The sequence below is a fragment of the Phacochoerus africanus genome, chromosome 4 (assembly GCF_016906955.1).
Source record: "Phacochoerus africanus isolate WHEZ1 chromosome 4, ROS_Pafr_v1, whole genome shotgun sequence".
Classification (NCBI taxonomy): Eukaryota; Metazoa; Chordata; class Mammalia; order Artiodactyla; family Suidae; genus Phacochoerus; species Phacochoerus africanus.
In genome coordinates, this window is record NC_062547.1 from 909,638 (window position 1) to 928,196 (window position 18,559).

The 18,559-nt window shown below is 69.9% G+C and overlaps 1 protein-coding gene across 10 annotated transcripts in view; it reads left to right on the forward strand.

The window, feature by feature from the left end:
• The first annotated feature begins 707 nt into the window (after nucleotides 1-707).
• Nucleotides 708-18,559, forward strand: part of BRSK2 (BR serine/threonine kinase 2) — a 56,801-nt gene continuing 38,949 nt past the window's right edge. For 6 of the 10 annotated variants that reach the window (XR_007134311.1, XR_007134312.1, XM_047774912.1 and 3 more), the window contains exon 1: nucleotides 1,090-1,202. Coding sequence is in view for 7 of the 10 variants with exons in the window: in XM_047774912.1 (XP_047630868.1) it covers nucleotides 1,109-1,202 (94 nt within the window). In the remaining 3 variants the exon portion in view is untranslated. Of the gene's footprint in view, nucleotides 1,203-18,559 lie in introns of all 10 variants that reach the window. The other 4 variants (XR_007134313.1, XM_047774914.1, XM_047774910.1 and 1 more) reach the window with 1 other exon arrangement.

Below are 18,559 nucleotides of genomic sequence, written 5' to 3' on the forward strand. Positions count from 1 at the left end.
GCGCACCCTCCGCGTAAGCGTCCGGCCCAGAAGAGAGGCCTGCACAAAGGCCCGCTGTGTGACCTTGACTGAGAGCCTAAGCCCGCTATGCCGGTCACCGTTATGCACACGGGAAAGCGGAGGAGGGCAGCATCCTGGGCACAGCCTCGGGACACGCAAGGTCACGGCGGGGCCACAAGCCTGCAGCGCTCGCCCCGAGGAGGGGGTGGGGAGGAGCTCGGAACTCCTTCCCACCCCTGGTGGTCGCAGCCAGCAGGGACCGTGCCAGGAGCCAGGGCGGCAGCCTGCCCACCCCCAAGGCCCGCCGCCGGCACTGTCCCGGGATGCGCTTTAAGGGAGGGCCGTGTGGCACCCGCAGCTCTGCGGCCGGGCGGGGCCGGAGGGCCGGGGACTGCGGGCGGAGGGCCGGAGACGCCCGGGCCTCGACCTGCCCCGCCCCCCGGCCCGGCCCGGCCCGGCCCTGCGCGGCCTCGCCTGGACCCCGCCCGGACGCCTCCCAGGCCTCTCCTCGGGGAGACCAACTCCCCCGAGCGCGCGCCGCGGCGGGGCGGGATGGGGGGGGTAGAGGGCGCCGCTGATTGGCCGGTAGCGCTGATTGGCTGGCGCGAGAGCCATTCGCTGCCGCCGCTGCGTCCGGCTGCGCTCGTCTGGGCTCGGCTGGCAGCTCGGCTGGGCTCGGCGGCTCGGCTCGGCTCGGCTGGGCTCGGCGGCTCGGCTCGATTCGGCTCGGCTCGGCTCAGCGGCTCGGCTCGGCTCGGCTGCGTGGCCGCGGACTGACTGACGGGCGTGCGTTGGGGGCGCGGGGCGCGGGCCTCGGCGGCGGCGGCGGCGGCGGCGGCGGCGGCGGCGGCGGCGGAAGCCTGGTGCCCCCGCCCGCCCGGTCCTCTCGGAGAGGCGGAGGCAGAGCAGGCGGGCGGCATCCGAGCGAGCGCAGGCGCGGGGGGCGGTGGCGCGGGGGAGGCGCGGGGGGCGCGGAGCGAGCGCGGCCCGCCGGGCGCCGCCGACCCGGCCCAGCGGACGGACGGACGGACGCGGACGGACGCGGCCCCTCCCTGCCGCCGCCCGCCCGCCCGGGGCGCCCACCTCGCCGGCGCCGGGCCCGGGAGCGATGACATCGACGGGGAAGGACGGCGGCGGGGCGCAGCACGCGCAGTATGTGGGGCCCTACCGGCTGGAGAAGACGCTGGGCAAGGGGCAGACAGGTGCGTGCGGGCCGGCGGGGGCTGGGGCCGAGGGGACCCGGCACATGGAGGGGCCAGGGGACCGGGGACACCGGTGGGAACTGGGGGCGTCAGGGGACCGGGAAGCACCGGGGGCGAACGGTCACGCCGCTGCGGAGGCTGGCGCTGGCGCGCCAAGCCGGGGCCCGGGACGGAGGCCGCCCCGAGCGGTGTGCTGCAGGCCCAGCCCGCCGCCCCGGCCCGCGGCCGCGAACAATGGGCGGCCAGGCGCCGGGTCCAGCCGCGGAGCCCCGCGAGGCGCGCGGCTGCGGTCCGCCGAGCGCGGCCCAAGGACACGCGGCGCGGACGGGGGCGCACGGGCCGAGCCAGCGCCCCTCGGCCGGGCTGCAGGTGCGCAGCCCCGGCCGCATTGTGCGCCCGAGCGGCGGGGCCCATTGTGCCGCGGGAGGAGGGGGCTGAGCGGGTGCCCATCTGCCGTCTGCCGCGGCCGTGCTAATAGGCGTGCTGCCCGAGCAGCTGCGCCCCGAGCCGCGCGCCCCCGGCCGCGACCCCCGAGTCCCGCGGCCTGCGGACCGAGAGGCCGCGCCGCGCGTCCTGCGGGGTAGCGGGCCGCTCTGGCCGGGCCGGGACCTCCCTCCACGGTGGGAGTGGGAGAGTGCCCGGGCCACCGAGAGGGCTGGACAGCGCCTCTCTCCTCCCAGCCATTGCTCGGAATGTCTGCGACACCGCACTCCCCCAGGGGAGGGAGAGGGAGGCTGCCCTGGGCCCGACCGCGGATCGCCGGCCGCGGATCCCACAGCGGCGGTGCGGCGGACCCCTGGCCGGCGGGAGGAGCGGGCTCCCGGCTGGTCCTGGGCGACTGTCTTTCTGGCGAGCCCGTTAGATTGCAGCCCCTGCCAGCGCTCTCATCTGGCTGGCCAGGCGTGCCCAGAGTCGCTTTGTGGGAGGCTAGGCTCAGCCATTTTCTTTCTTCTCTCCGGATGGGCCGCTCTCGGCAGCCCAGAGGTCCGATCGCCACTGGCTCCTCGTCCCTGTGCAGCAGGGGACCTTCCTTCGACCTAGGGCAGCAGGGGAGCGGAGACAGGGAGGAGGAGGGCTGGGCCGCAGGGCTGGGTCCTTCCCCTGGTGCGGGGGGGGGCGGGGGGGGGGGAGCTGCTCGAGCCTGGGATGCAGCGGGCCCTCCCCCAAGAGCCCCCAGGTGGGCCCAGAGGCGGAGCCTGGAGGTGGCAGAAAAGTGGGCCAAGCCTGGGGCTGGGGGGGCGGGGGGGGGGGGTGGTGGCGGGCAGTGGCTGTGATGTAACTGAAGCCGGAACTCCTGAAGGGGTCTGGGCGGGAGGCAGTGGACGCTCCCCTGCACCCCTTGCTGGGTCGACAGCCCTTGTGCCAACTGCTGAGGCACCCACGGGCCCTGGGCAGTGGTGCAGTGCCCTTGGGAGTGGGGGCGGCAGGGCCTGGGTTCGAGGAGGAGGTGGCAGGCAGCGTGTGGCCACCTGAGTTCTAAGTACTCCTATTTCCTGGGAGAAACAGCTGTAGTTGGTGGCGTCCTCAACGGGGGAGGAGGGGCTCGGGTGGCAGAAAGCAGGCGGCAGCGAAATAATCTCATCACCTTGCCAGGAAGATGTCATAAGGAAACCCTGGCGTGTAAGTGGTGGCAGCAGTGAATTCTAGGAGCCGGTCTCCGTGGGCAGGGCCGGTCTCCCTACTCTTCATTGAGTCAGGCTGTCGTGCACTTAATGACGGAGGTTTCCGCTGGGATTAACAGTCGTGAGCACAAAAGGATGTGGGCTGGGGGGTGACTTGCTGCCCTGGGAGGCTTAGAAGCAGCTCGGGGGGGCCCCTGCAGCCAGCGGCCTCCCGCCTCGGGCCCCTCCCTTTGGAGTGGAACGGGCTCTCCGTCACGTCGAGGCCCTCTCTGGGGGTCTGTCCGCTCTCTGTTCCTTCTGGCCTCACGGGTGAGCTGCCCCCACCCCCACCCCAGATTCTGGCGGCGGGAGCGCCTGCTTCCCGGGAAGGCTGGGGGGCGTCCCCTTGGCACCCATCTCCGCATCCCTTCCGTTGAGGGATCACGTGAAGACTGGTGGACGCGGGGCCTCCTGGTGTGTGCGCTGGGCCCGGCCACTTGGCTGGCCGGCCGGCCTTGGGCTCCAAATGCCAAGAAAGCTGTCATTTCCCAGGCCTGTCCCTTTGCTCCTGAGATAAACGTCGGACCTTACGTGGGGCTCGGCTCTCTGCCAGGCATCTTGGGGGAAGAATGTGCTGGCGCCACCCTCCTGGGCTGTCGGCTGCGGGCCACTGGCCTGGAGTGGTGCAGCCTCCAGGCCCGCGGCCTGGTGGGGCCCGTGGTTGACCCTCCTCGTCCCAGGGACACCTCTGTCCTCCCTGCTGTTGTCCCCCACCTCCGGGTCCTGTAAAGGATTGCTGAGGGCAGCAGGCGTCTGTGGCTTTGGGCCACTTGGGGCAGTGGGGCCCGGGCACCCTGGCTGGCATGCTCCCAGCGGGGGGGCCTGCTGCTCTCCCCAGACGCTGCCTCTGGGGGATCCGACGCGGGGTGGGGGTGCTCCAAGGGTGGAGTGCAGCTGGGCAGGGCCACCCCTTCTGGGGGCCCACGGGGGCCAGTGTGCCTTTCTGTTGCATCTTTTTAGCCACTGGCTGTTCGGCGTCGGGCTCGGGAAGCGGGTCCGTCACTTCTGCTGGTGTTGGCCCCGCGTCAGGCCTGGCAAGGCTGTGATCAGAAGTCATCTCCTCCGCCCGGCTGTCCTTGGCGGCCTGGCGTCACCTCTGCCGGCAGCCCGGGGGAGGTGGTTTCTGGTCGGGGACGGGCCTTCTGGGCCTGCTGGGGGCCGGTGTCGCTGTGTGGGGTGGCGTTCACTGCCGAGGCTCCGCCTGGCCTCTCCTTGATCCGGGAGAGGCCTCTTCAGGTGGGGAGGGGCCCCTCTGGCGGGTCCAGGAGGCGAGTTGTGTAGGCCGTGCCATCTGCACCCCTCCAGCCCTCAGGAGAAGGAGCAGCGCAAACCAGGGCGTGGCCAACTTGGGGCCAGGAAGACCCCGAGGGAGGAGGGAGATGGGGAGCCGGGTCCCCCTCCTGGTGGGTGGCAGGTGGGGGGGCTGAGGCGGGGCTTGCACGCGAGGGGTCAGCTGAGGAGAGAAGGTGCGGGTCGGGGCCTCCCTGCCGCTTACCGGGCTGGGCTCGCAGACCGGTGGGAGGGCTGGGCGAGGAGCCCCTCCAGGCTCTCTCTTGGGAGAACTAATGTGGGTGCTGGTGGCAGGCAGGCTAGAGAGGCCTCCTAGGGAAGATGGGGCAGGTGAGAGAGGGAGGGACAGGTGAGCGGGGAGCAGAGGCAGGTGTGAGCAGAGAGAAGCAGGTGAGCTGGAGGGAGAGTCTGGCAGACCCTGGCATGACCCTTGGCTGGAGCTGGAGCGGGACGCAGAGCCGGAGGTGGAGGCGGGAGGCAGCCCCTGGGCATGGAGGACCAGGTCAGTTCAAGAAAGTTGAACCGGGAGTTCCCGCCGTGGCGCAGTGGTTAACGAATCCGACTAGGAACCATGAGGTTGCTCCCTGGCCTTGCTCAGTGGATTAAGGATCCGGTGTTGCCGTGAGCTGTGGTGTAGGTTGCAGATGCAGCTCGGATGCCACGTTGCTGTGGCTCTGGTGTAGTCCGGGGGCTACAGCTCCAATTAGACCCCTAGCCTGGGACCTTCCATGTGCCGTGGGAGTGGCCCAGGAAAAGGCAAGAAGACAAAAAAAAAAAAAAAAAAGTTGAGCTGGAGGCAGCTTTCGAGCCAGTCAGTGGCTACAGCTTGTGAGCCCTGGGATGGGGCGGGGGCAGGGGCTGGCCCAGGACCCGGCCTGGGGTGCCTGGGGTGCTGAGGCCTGGAGCAGGGGCCTCCCTGTGTGGCTGGAGGCATTGGACTTGGGTGCGCGGGGAAGGTGGACAGAGCAGGGTGGATGGGGCCAGGGCCACGCGTGGGCCACGCGTGAGCCACCTGTCATGCAGTGAGCAGGGCACGCTGCCCTCGCTGTGAGCCCAGGGCCTGCCGCTCTGTGCCGCAGGGCAGCCTCCGTCTCCCTAACCTGTTGCATAAGCGAGGAAGCAGGCTCAGAACTCGGGCTTTGGTCAAGGGCACCAGCTCCTGGGTTCAGTGGGGAAGCCCAGATTTGTTCGCTGCACCGGCCCGGTTGTTCTTGAATAGCCTAGGGGTGTCCCCCCCGTCTCCCTGCCCCCTGGAGTGGCGGGACACCCCGTCAGTGACTCTGAGAGGGACAGGTGCCCTGTAGCCGTCCTCCTGAGGCCCAGCCCCCCTCCCCCAGGAAGCCCCCGCCTGGCTGAGAGCCGGCCCTGGGTGGGCCGTGCATGGTGAGGGACCACAGCTCTGCGCGGGAGTCCCGGGGTCTCGCCACGAGGGCTGGGCCGTTTCGCGGAGGTAGGGATGGGGGGTCGGGGGTGGACAGAGACCTCGGACTCTGCTCCCAGAGTGGTCTCTGTGGCTCTGAGCACTTCAGGTTCCCTGTGTCCCACCTGCCTCACCACTGTCCGTGGCAGTGGGCGCTGTGGGGCTGGGGGAGCAGCTCTGTACCAGGGAGGCCCTGCGAGCAGGGGGCACGGCCCAGGCCAACCTGCCCGGGAGAGGAGTGCCCTTGGCAGAGCTGGATGCTGCCTGGTGCGGCTGCGGCCATGGGTTCCTCCACACTGGAGTTCCTCGCAGGGGTCGTCGAGGCCGGCGGCTCCCCACCCCCAGGGTCCCCAGCACAATGGAGGAAGAGGCATCTGTGGCCGGCCTCTGCCCACCGCGTGCCAGGGTGCAGAGGTGCCTCCAGAGCATGTGCTGGGAGTGCGGGTCTGGCTCTTTCCCTGGGAAGCCAGGCCGACGCTGGCCATGGCCCCGAGGGTACACCCCGCTGGACAGGGCAGAGGAGCAGAGGGGCCTCGGGGTCCGGGCGCTCCAGGCCCCCCACCCCGGCCTCTAGAGGGTGGCGAGGGGTACCTCAGGCCTCACGGGTGACCTCAGGCTTGGCTGGACAGGTTGGGGCGTGTGCAGACTGGGGCCCCCAGGGCTAGCTCCTTGTGCTCCCCCCGCCCCCCGGCCGTCCACAGCCAGTTGCCTTGTGGGATGCCGGGTGCCCTGCTGCCCAGCCGGCAGCCAGCACTGCCCTGAGCCTGCGCCTTCCCCGGTTTCATCGCTGGGCTCATCTGTGGGGTGACCCCTGGGCCTGAGAATGTCAGAGCTGGGGGAGCAGCTGCTGGGGGGCGGTGGGGGCGGGGGGAGGAGGCGGGCGGCAGCGCCACCCGTGTCCTCTCCACCCGAGCTCAGGCCTGCTCGGTGCTGGCACCTTCTGCGGGCCTGGAGCAGACAGGCCGGCCCGGGCAGAGGCCCAGGCTGAGGACGGCCTGTGTCGCCGAGCTCCCCGCATCAGCGGTGCTGTGCGAGGGCCTGTGGCAGGCGCGCACGAGGGCAACTTCGTGTCACTGGCACCTGCTTTGGAGAGTACCTGTGCCTTCGAGGCCAGTTTCTTCGGGGACTCGGAAGGGCCAGGCAGCTCTTAAGTTGGTGCCCCATTGGTGCCAAGAAGAGGCTGTGCCTGGAGCCCCGGGCCTGGGGCCCTTCCTGCCCGTGTCCACCCGCACCGTGTGGCCTCTAGGAGGGGCCACGCTTGTGCTCCCTGGAGGCCCCCTATCACACACGGCATGAGTGTTGTCAGGCCACCTGCGTGGTGGGAGCTCAAGGTCAGAGAGAGGCCTTGCCACCTGCCTGTGGCCCTGGGAGCTGGCCTCTCCGGTCATGCGGCTTGCACCCCAGGCCCTCGGGGCCACCCTGGACCTCTGTGCCGCTGTCCGGGGGCACATCCCAGGGACGGCCCGCCTGGGCTCTGGTGCCCAGCAGCTCAGGCTGCCGAGCGGCGTTTCCCAAGTTTCCGGGCGGCTCTGAGGCTGGGAAGAGCGTCGGGGCCCATCTGCGGTGCACCGAGTCCAGCAGGAGGACAGCAGGCCAGCGCCTGTCGGGCCATCCAGGGTCTCGGAGGGGAAGGACCCCCTTCATCCCTGCGAGCGGTCCCTTGCGCTGCCCTGCCTTCCGCAGGCCATGCTTCCGGGTTCGGGGGCGAGCTGGTGCCTCCGGACGACCTCTCCCGTGGAGCCCTCCCCGGTGCCAGGCCCGGCCCACCCTGACGGCCCCTGTGGGCCGGCTGACATGCCCAGGCCACACGGCACTGGGGGGTGGGCCTCCCCGAGCTCCAGGTCCTGGCCAAGTGTGGCCGAGCTTCCCAGAGGCCTGCCCGAGGCTTCACCCCAGGGTGCCGGCCGGCCGAGCGGGGCTGCCCCCGGCCAGCTGCCCGGGCCTGGCCAAGGTGGAGGCTGGGCTGGGCAGAGGCCGCGGGGACAAAGCAGGGATTGTGTGGGCTGGGCCCTGAGAGGCGGCCTGGGCCTTGTTCCGCGGCCTCTGAGAGGCCAGTGTTCTGGAGCTGGGCAGCTGGGAGCCCCCGCCCAGCAGAAGGAGGCTCCCGCGGGCCCAGCGAGCTTGAGAACTCGACCCTTGTCTTCCGGTGGCTTCTTCCTGTTCCTCTGCTTCCGTCCCTCGGGGCCCAGGGCTGCGGTTTCTTCTCTGTGCCCTGGGGTGATAGCACCTCTGGCTGCATTTCAGAGGTCGCTGAGGTCATGTGTGCGGAGTGCTGGCAGGTGTCCTGGGTCCACACCCTGGGGGTGCTGGCCCTTGCGGGCAGAGCCGTGTCCCCAGGTGGCTGCCACATCCTCGCCCACACAGGGGCTGGGGGCTGCACCCCCCCGGGCTCCTGCAGGCCCTGCTCACGGGCCTGGCTGAGGGTGTGACTCTGGGCTGGCAGGGGAGGGAGGCCCAGGGCACTTGGGCCGTTGCTGCCCACCCTGGGCTCAGCAGGGCCCCTGGCTCCCAGAGAGCAGGGCTGTCCTTCCCAGCCTCAGGGCAGAGGTGGGAGGGCAGCGTGAACCCCCATGGCCTGAGTGACATGGCTGGGGCAGGGGACGTGTCAGGTTGCCGCTCCATTCTGGGGCCGTGGGCGGGTTTTGGGGGCAGCAGGAGGCTGAACGGCCAGGAATGTGGCATCTGTGACGAGTGGCTTGGCCAGGGTACTCCCGGGCAACTCCACGTTGCTGGCAGCTGCTGGCTTGGGTGGAAGGCCAGGATGAGTGGGGGCTGAGGAGGGAGCGCCTGGTTAGCCTTGGGGGCTGGAGGGGGCCCCCTGGGAGCCCTCTGGGCCCCCCACCTGTGATTGACTTCGGCCTGGACCACAGGCCACGAGGCCAGAGTAGTCCCAGGGCGGACTGGGTGCTTCCCTCACTGGGCACTGCCAGTGTGTGTGTCCAGCCTCCTTGGGGTCGATGCTGCTCTGCACTACGGCAGGGGGGCAGGGCGCCCAGGTCTACAGAGGCTGGGAGAAGCCCCTGCCTGGCAGGAACCGCGAGCTCTGCCACCCCCGTCGACCCAGAAGGCCTGCAGCTGAGCCCGGGTGGCCTCAAGGAGCAGGTCCCCTCCCCAGCAGGTGAGGTGCTGGTGCTTGGCCGGGCCCCGCAGGGACGTGAGGGTCCCCAGAGACCGAGTGTGGCTCTGATGCCTGCGGAGGGGGTGCACCTGCAACTCCCCAGCCCCTGGCAGTCAGTGTGGGGGCGCTTGGCGTGTGTGCGCCCCTGGTCCCATGGCGTCAGGACGGAGCTGGGCAAGCTGCCCGTCCCAGGGCCACTCCAGCCACCCCAGGAGTCAGCTGGAAGGCACAGGGCACCCGGGGTCTCTGGGGTCAGCCCGTGGGCAGGGCCCCCAGTCCAGACTCAGTGGTGGGAGCATCACGTGTCTCCGGGCGTCGGTCTCCCTGTTCTGCCTCGGGTGTGAGAGTGGGGGGCTCCTCCACGAGGGGGCTTGCTGGCCTGGGGCCGAGCACGGGCCCGGCGTGGCTGCTGCAGCTGGTGGAACCCTTGGGCTGCGTGCCTGAGAGTGGGCTTGGGCTGGGCGGGGAGAAGCGAGGACGAGGCTGGACAGATGGACGTCGTGCGTGCTCATCCCCTCTGAGGTGGTATTTCAGGCAGTGCTGGTTTGGGGGCAGTGAGTGGGCAGAGTGGATGGGGGGACCGTGGCAAAGCTGGCCGGCCAGCTGGGCCAGGCCGAGGGGCTTGTCTCGTTCCTTCCCTCTGCCCCGTGGCGCCCGCGAGGTAGCCTGCCCTGCTGCGTCCCCACCCCGCTGACCTCTTGTGCTCAGCCTGCTGCCATCTGGCTGGCAGATGCCCTGTTCTGGGGGTCTCCCCCCGGGGTGCGGGCCCCACGTTCCTGGGCTGCCGTGGGCACCGCTTGTCTGCATACAGGCAATTCCAGACTGAGAAGTAGAGAAAGGAGTGCCCTGGACCCCGCGAGCCCACCCCAGCCTCAGTGACCAGTCTTTGCTTCACCCCCCACCCGACATCGTCTCGCTGTAAATATTTTAGCGCTGTGTCTGGAAAAGAGGGGCTCTTAAAAGGCACACACCCGTGGCACCCTGGGAAGGTGACACTCCTTTTCCGTGCTGGCAGAAATCCAGCCAGGGGCCGCGTTTGTAGCATTTAAGGGCTGTTTCTTGGAGCCCGAGTCCCCGCCATGGCCCCGCCCCCGGGGCTCCCCCACTTCCGGGGTCCTCACCTCAGCATCACCACTCAGCAGGTCCGTGGGGGTGCCCGTCCCACCCTCTTTCCCACCCCTGCCCTTGGCGGGTGGCGCTGCAGGGAAATAGGGACCTGGCCCTGTGGGGGTGGGGAGGGTGTGGCTCTGCCCAGCCTTGGAGCTCCACTCCTTCCGGGCACGCAGAGTGCAGGCCCGTGATGGTTCATACCTGCAGGGAGCACCCTTTGGGCTCCGTTGTGCGGGGTTGTGCGGGGCGTGGGCTTATGGCAGGTGAGGGTGGTGGCCCGTCATTCAGTGGTCGCTCCCCTGAGCTGCAGCTCTGGGCGGGTGTGGGTAAGGGCAGGCGCAGAGCTGGGGCCGCCCCGGGGGCATGGACCAGCTTCCCACGGACGTCTGGTCCCTCTGCCGTACTTTGGCTCCATGCACAGCCTCACCCTCGGCCCTGGTGGCCCTTTCTCTGGGGGCCGTTTGAGTGCTTACTGCCCAAGGGAGGACGGCAGGTGCTCGAGGCAGTCGGCGCCCAGGTGGGGCAGCCGCGGCGGCCCTGTCCTCCTGCCACCCAGCCTCGGGCTCTTCCTCCCTGAACGCCTGCGCCAGCAGCCTGGCCTGTGGCTCCCACAGCTGACCTCACGGGAGCAGCTGAGCAGGCTGTGCTTTGGGGTTTCCTGCTTCCGGCAGGGGGCAGGTGTGCCAGTGCCTTCCCCGGCGTGCCTGCTTCCTTGGGGGCCAAAGTGACCTAGAAGGGGTCTCCCAGCCAGCAGATCCGCACACGTCCAGGGCCAGCAGTGTCCAGGCGCCGGGGACCCTGCCCCCTGCGCTGCTCTCACCTCCTGTCTCCGCTCCACCCCCCAGGGTTGTGCGGCGGCAGGGGCAGCTCTCCAGCCCCGCCCCCAGCAGAGAGCACCCTGGGTCCCCTTCCAGTTCCAGGAGGGCTCGTGTGCGCGCGCGCGCGCGCGCCCTGCAGCCTGGGGCCCGGCCTGGTCCTGGGGAGGCTGCGGGCGGGGAGCTGTCCGGCGCGGCAGTGCTGAAGTCTGCAGCTTCTGAGCCTCGGGAGGGCTGCGGTCGGCGGCTTGTCCTCAAACCTCCCCCGCGGCGCCAAGCAGACCTGCGGGAAGGGCTCGGCGTCTTTCCGAGTTCCCTCGCCTCTGGGTGCGGGCCGTGCTTCTGTGCTGAGGGGCAGGTGGAAGCTGCCTGGTGCTGCACGTGCGCAGTGGAGGCCCGAGCCCCCAGCCCCCGCTGGTGCGCCCCCGCTGGAGACCCCAGCCCCCCGGTCCCCTCCTGGGGCAGAAGGGGCTGGTGGCCAGTTCTGGGGGTGCCACTGACCCGCTGGGGCGGGCCAGGACCCACAGAGCAGGACGTAGAGCTGCTCATGCCCTGGGGCTGCCGGCACCTCCTCTGGCTCGGGGTGACTCGAGGCGATGCCCCAGGGCAGGCCCTGGTGCCGCTGATGCTGGCTGGGTGTCTCCCAGGTGGCAGGAGCTGCTGCAGTGAACCCTCCCGTCCAGAATCCCTGTGTGGCTGCTTTGGGGCACAGAGCAGCCCGGGAGGCATCGGCCACCAGCCCCATACCCTGCAGGCTGTGGGGGCGGTGCCATCCAGGCTCCCGGGGTGGGCAGGTGCACCATGAGGGAGTCTGTGCCACGCCTGCGGGTGCCTCCCCTGCCTCCTTATTTCGAGGTCTTCTGGCCCAGGGTGGATGAAAAGCTGGAGGGACCGCTGACCGCTGGGCATCAGTGATGGCCTTAGGAGGCAGAGGGGAAGACCCTCTGCGCCAGAGGCTGGCCTGCCTGGGCTCCTCGGGGGGCAGCAAGGTGGGTGTGAAGCACAGGTGTTACCCTCCCTCTGTGACACCTCTGGCGGACCCCTCCCCAGCCCTGGGGCCCTGGAGGGAATTGGGCCTGGACTCAGGAAGCCGGGCGCCCCCAGCTCCAACCCCCAGGAACCCCCCATCTGAAGCACCGTCCTGGGCTGGCTGGGTGGGGGGCCTGCAGCAGGGCCGAGCCATGGGGGTGGAGGGACGTTTCCTGGGTGTGGGGGGCAGTGCTGGGCAGGGTCAGAGGCTGGCTTATCTCTGGAAGCAAGGGCCTGCCTCAGATTGGAGGTCTGCTGACTCTAAACCCTAAATCCCAAGGGATTTATGACTAATCACGAAGTGGCACAGATAGGCCATTCTCCAGCAGATGCCACGGGGCCGCAGAGGGCATCTGTACACAGGCATGGGCCACGTCGGCAGGGCAGCCACATTGCGGTCCGGGCGAGGGCTGCGGGGGGCACCTCAGGGTAACGCCCTGTGGCCCGCGGTCTATGGGCTGGGTTCCTAGAATCACTTCAGCTTTGCTGCTGGCCCTGGCAGGGCACACGATGTCCTCAGGTTCCCCAGCGAGCTTGGCTGTGCCGCCGCACATCCGTGCCTCCCCTCCTGGGTCCCTCTGCCTGAGAGGTGCTCAGACCCCTGTTCCACAGCCCGCCTTTGGGGACAGCTGGCCGTGGGGCCTCTGACTTGGGCCCTGCCTCACGCCGCCCCCTCTTCCGTGCACGTCCTCCTCTGGGCATCTGTGTGCTGCCTCGTGCACGACGGCCCGGGGGGACCCCCTCTGCCGGGGGTAGGGCTGAAGGCCACGTCTGGGTGAGCACCTGCGGGAGGAGCCTGCACCGGTCAGGGCTGTGAGGTCCAGAGAGGCTCGGGGCCTCTGCCCGCACCGTCTCACTCTGTCCTTTCTGTCCAGGGGGCTGCGCCATCCCGAGGCGCCCCGGGTGGGGGCTTCTGGGTGACAGTCCCGCCCAGCTGGTGCTGAGAGGGCTCCGTGCTGACCGAGGCCTAGAGGCAGCCCTCTTGGTGCTGCCGGGGGAGGCTCTGGTCTCCTGGCTGGTGAATGCCTGGGCCACCTCTGGGAAGCTGGCCGGCTCTGCTGGGGTCAGTCCTGACCTGGGCCGAGAGACCCAGTGGGCAGCGTCCAGGCTGGGTCTGCGGACCCCTCCACCAGCCTGTGGCAGGAGTGCCCTGAGTGGGCCTTGGGGAGGAAGGAGGCCCCTCAGGAGCCTGCCCTGCCCTGTGCAGGACTGCGGGGCGGCAGGGGGTTCATTGGTGCTGTGGGCACGGGCCTGGGCACCTTCTCGGGGCCCTGCAATTCCTTGCTGGGCCTCAGGAGTTCATCCCTGGGCTGGGCCCTGCAGAGCCTGGGGCTGCAGGCGAGGGGGTCCTCACGGAGCTGCCTCCGCTCTTGGACGCTCACGCTGGGGCAGCGTGGCGGGGGCCCTGCTCGGCAGGCTCGGAGCGTCTGTCGGCGCCCTGCCCTTCTTTTCTCCCTGCTTGGGGTCCAGGGCGGGCGGCGGCAGGCCTGTCGGCAGGGTCAGCAGAGCGAGAGCCCGGGGGCCCCGTGCCGGCAGGATGATGTGGGGCTCCCTGGTGTGCGGCCTTCCCAAGCGCTGGGTCTGGGACTTCACAAGCCAGGCCTGTGCCCTGTGGCTGGTGCTGATGCCAACTGCAGGTCTGCAGGTGGGAGGGTGTGTGGGTACCCAAGCCGCTTGCCTGTACGTCCCTGGGGGTCGGGGGGCTGTGGGACAGGCTCCACTGCCCGGGTGGGAGGTCGAGGGTCAGGGATCAGGGCTGTTTCCCGGGGAGAGCTGAGCACACGGGCTGGGCGCCTGTCCTGAGACCTGTGCCCATTTGCACCGTGGGGTGGCAGGTTCCACTGCCCGGCCCTTCCAGCTGCTCTCCGCTGGCGCTGCAGGCTGGGCGTGCACCTGTGTGTCTATGTCTGAGACACCGGGCAGGGGATTTGCCTGATACCTCAGCCAGGCCCTCCTGAATCGGGTGGGAGCGGCCCGCACACGGCCTGCCTGGCCCAGCGCCTTGGTGTCCCTCTCGTGTGCGGTGTCGGCTGGGCCCCTGGCCAGCCCCAGCAGCCAGCTCAGCCCCCAGCTCCCCCACGTGCTCCACGGTCAGGGCCAGCGCCTTCGTGGCCTGCCCCGGACCCCTGACCCAGGGACTCGGGGTGCTGGTCTCCTGGGAGAGTCCAGCACGGGCCTCCAGCTCCCCACCTGTGAGCAGGTGTGGGCACAGGCTTGTCAGCCCGGGGAGGGCAGGACACAGGACCCTATCTGGGAAACCGAGTCAGCAGACAGGTTTGGAAGTGCAAGATCCAAATTTGACCGTGCAGAGCCGTCCTGCGCCCCACTCCCCTCCCACTTGGGGACAGGAGGTGTCGGCCACGGGTCAGGAACGCGTGTCCGCCCCGCAGCTGTCCCTCCATCCCGCCCTCCTGTTCCCCCACGTGGCTTTTCCAGGCTGACCCTGACAGCCCTGCTAGTGTGCCTGGCAAAGGGCTGCTGGGTGGCCTGGTGCCCGCAGCTGGGGGCACTGTGCCTTCCTCTACTTGACCTCAGGCTGGCCGCCGGCAGATGGTGAGGGGGCAGGGGCTCCCCTGCACGAGGCCTCACCCTGTCCTGTGCGGGGACTGGGGCACAGCCAGGGTGCTGGGGGCAGCTGGAAAGCAGGACGGTCACTGGCGGCTCCTGGCCCTGGTTGGGGAGGCCTCCCACACCTGGCTTAGCTGCGCGCGCTGCTCCGGGCCTGGCTCCCTGCCGGAGGGTCCCCCATGCCTGGCAGGTGTGCACGGAGCTGCATGGGGTTGCGTCTGCTGCCAGAGGGGCTGCGGGTGTGTATCTTGCTGTGTCTGTCTGGGTGTGTGGTGACAGGCGGGATCCCTTGGGGCTCCCGGGGCAGGCTTCCCCCCGCCTCGTCACCACGGCAACCCTGTCACCATTCCTGGGGCCGGCGGGGGTGGAGCTGGAAAGAGGAGGGTCTGGGCGGACGGGCGGGGGTCCCTGTCCGCTGCCGAAGCCCTCTGAGGCCTGGCCTGTAGGCCGCCTGCCTCCTCCTGGTGACCCCCTCCTTCCCCACCAGGCCCTGGGTCGCTGACCCCGAATCCTTCCTGCCGGTCGCCCCTGCTCCGTCTGTCCATACCCCCGGAGGCCTGCCAGCTGCCGGCCAGGACGCTGCCGCTGGCCGTGCCTGCTTCGGGTCGTACCACGGGGTCCACGCTGCAGGCGGGACCCTGGCCTCCTGGAGTGCAGCCTCCCCGTACAGGGGGCTCCTTGCGTGGTGCCCACGCCTGCTCCCCACGCGCCTCTGACCCTGCTCGTCCGGGGCCCCTCAGGCCAGCGCCCTTCTTCCTCCAGGCGCTTGGCAGCAGCCGCAGCCCCAGCCCCAGGCCTGAGGCTGCTGAGACCGGGGCGCCAGCTCACAGAAAACAGGTGAGCAGACTGAATTACTGAGCAGTCACTGAATTCAATCAGAATGTCTCATTGGGCTAATTTTACAGTATTGAATTGATGAAACAGTTAATAAAAAAGCTAACGTGGTCACCTGCCACATTTGGAACTGGGCACGTGGTGCCCGCCGCCCGGCCCTGGGAAGACCCGCTCTCCCGAAGGGTTTCCCAGTGCTGGTGGGTGGGAGTTCCGGGCGGGGAGGGCAGAGAGAGGCCCAGCCAGCTGCTTGCTGTCTTTACCCAGTGCACCCCAGCACTGATGGATTCACAGTGCTTGTGCCCCCCCGACAAGGCCTCGGGGTCCCCTCGGGCACCCTGCCTTGTGTCTGCCTATGGCTGTGCCCAGAGAGCCGTGGGGTCCGTCTTGCTGGCCTCTGCCTCTGCCCCGCCCACAGGGGGCCGTGGCTCCCAGGTCGGGCCTCCGGGCGGCTGGGGGTCTTGCTTTGAGGAAGTGGGTGCTGCTGAGGCTGGGGGCGGTTCTTCGGGGTCAGAGGAGGCCTGCCCTGCCCCCTGCCAGTGTCCGGCCAGCTGGGCCCCTCCGCCCCAGAAGGAAGGATCTGGGCTTTCCCTGGCCTGTCCTGGCAGCCTGTGCGTGCCCCATACTCCGCCCACCTTGACCCCCGCCTCCCAGACCCACTGGGGAGCTGGCCCTCCGAGGTGGGGCCATAGGGCAGCCAGAGCAGGACAGGCACGCCTTGCTCCTGGGCCCCCACAACTCCGCCTCGAGCCTAGCCTGGCTCCCCTGCTCCCAGGCCCTGTGCCTGAGCCTGGGGGCTGTGGCTGCCCCGGGGTGGACGGTCCCAGCTGTGCTCTGTCGGCTCAGCCCCCGCGGCCTGGCTGCGCTGGGCGCGTTGCTGCTCCTGAGAACTGCCGTGGGCGGGTTTGCGGAGCTGTCAGAGCTCCAGTCGAGGGTGGGCTCTCCCCGCCTTTCCTCTGGGGGGTGGGCTGCTCTGAGGTGCCCTGGTTGCGGTTCTGCCAGTGACTCCGTGGACTCAGAGTCCCAGGGGAGGCGGCCTGGAGGCGGGGCGGGGGAGGGCGCCCAGACGCCTGGGCAGGGGGGCATCGAGTCCTCGTCACGCTGCCCAGGGTGCAGCTGTCCAGCTCTTTAAATCTGAGTGTCGCTCCACCTCCCTGGAGCTGTGAGAAGCGGCCAGACAGGGACGCAGGTTTTAGGGAGCAAACCAGGGCCCCAAACTCGAGAGGGCCCCAGACTCGGGCCGTGTGTGGCTCCTGAGCCTGGGGCCCTTGGGAGCAGGGCAGTCCTGGTGTCTGTCTGGCAGGGGTGCGAGAGCTGCCAGTGGCGGCCTGATGGCCATCACCTCTGGGTGTCCTCGCCAGCCTGGCCACAGAAAGTGCTGGGCTCTCTCATTCGGGTGCCTCTTTGGTCTGTTGGGGTTTGGGGGGCTGTGCGTGGTGGGGGGGTGCTACCTGCTGTCTCAGGGCCTGGTCACCTGTTGGGCACCTGCCCCTAGGTAGTTGGGACTGCTGGAGCCCTGGGGGAGGGCTGGCCTCCGTGGGGGGGGGGCACAGCGGGGGAGGTGGGTCAGGGGCCAGGCCGGTCACCAGCCGTGCCCAGCACCAGACAGGCCCTGCCCTGGGCGGGCGGCGTCGAGGTGGGGGCGGGGCGGAGGGGGCCCGGCCTTTTGTGCGGGAGGCAGTGTTAGCGGGGCGGGGCCAGGCCCGCTGGCTGGACGGCCCGGCTCTGCGGGGCCGGGGGCCCAGCGGAAGGGCGCGGGGGAGGGGGAAGGGGGGTGGGGAGAGCGCTCAGGGCCCCAGCCCGGCTGCTCCCGTCGTCGTCATGGCGACAGATGGCGGCTTGGCAGCCGAGAGGAGGGGGAGGGCTTTGTGTGAGGAGGCGCGGGTTTGGGAGACCAGCTGGGATCCTTCAGGGATGGGGTGGGGGCGCTGGCCAGGGTGAGCAGGCTCCTCCCCAGGGCCCCCAGAGCAGCCCTGGTTCCCCAGGGCAGGTTTTCGACACAAACCCACGACTGAGCTTCCTTTCTCCTGCGTGCCAGCCCCGCCCTGCTCACATGATGGGGGGGGGGGCGGCTGCTCACCCCTCCCTCCCTCCTCTGGCTCCTGGGCTAGACCACACATTGGAGAGAGGCTGTGCTCCGCCCCGGGCCCCCCCAAGCCCAGGTCAGTGGGCAGAGTGGGTGCCACAGCTGGGCAGTGCTGGGGCAGGCACCCCAGAGAGAAGGCCCAGGAGGAGCACAGCGGCCTCACCCCTGAACAGCCGGTGATGGCTGCAGCGCCTGCCATGGGGCACCACGCAGGATGCCCATGTCCAGCCAGTCTGGGGCCGCGGCCCCCGCCTCTCTGGCCTGACGGGAGGTGGGAGGAGGAGGCCCGGCTTTCCAGGTGATCAGCGGGCCTGCCCCCACCCCTGCAGGCCCCGCTCCCTCGCTCCCACCACACCTGCTGCCTCCTCGGCCTGGCTGGCCCTGCCCTGCATCCGCGTGCACAGGTGTGAGTCTGTGTGCCCGTGTGTGAGCCGAGAGGCGGGGGAAGGGCCCTGTGCACGCCTGTCCGTCAGCAACCGCTAAGCCCCGCTGCGGGCTCCAGGTGGGAAGGGCCCACCCGCTGAACAAGGGACCCCCGCCTGGGCCACAGCAAGGGTAGGCTCACCTGCCAGTCTGGCATCCGGGGCCCTGAGTTGCACCCCCCCTCAGTCCCCCAGCATGGCTCAGGAGGGAGGGGGGCTCTGCCCTGCCCGTCCTCCTCTACCCCCCATGGGGCACCCACGACTCTGGCCCAACACGCTGGTGTCAAGGGCCCGGTTGTGGCCATGCCCAGGACGAGCCCGCCCTGCCCAGCCTGATGGGGAAAGTTGGCCGGAGGGCGCTGGGGCTGGCGTCCTGTGACACCTCACAGCCCCCAGGGCTCTGGCCTGAGCCAGGGTCCCCGGCCAGAGCAGGTGGCAGGGCAGGGTCTGTGCCGAGTCGCTGGGCCGGCTCCTCACCAGCCTGGCCTTGCTCTGCCACGCCTTCCGCTCGACGTCTTGTGGGAGCTTCCCCTGCGGTTGTGCCCTGACCCCCGACCCGCTCTCATCAGCCCTGCCCCTTCCTCCCTGCAGTCCCCGGCCCAGGGCTGGTCCCCAGAGAGAGACCCTCCGGGGCCCTTTTTCAGGATGGGCTTCCCCGTTAGGGGCCTGGGTCGGTGCTGGCGGGGGTGGCGCTGACCCCCTGGGAGGCCTGGGTTCCCACAGGTCAGGGCAGCTGGAGGCTGGGGCCTGGGACGGGTCCCCTCACTGCAGAGGGTCTGGGGCTCAGGCTGCAGGCCAGCTCTCGAGCTTTCTGTGAAAATAAGGTGTTAGGTGTGTGGTGATGGGGGCAGGACATCAGCTACACGTGCGTGTGTGTGTCTGATGTCCTGCCCCCCTGGCCAGCACTAAGCCAAAGGGGGCGGCGGGGGAGGGGCAGCAGAGCTGGAGTGCGTGGTGGGCTTGGCCCCCTGCCCAGCAGCCCAGGCAGCTTCCGGGCAGATGGCCCT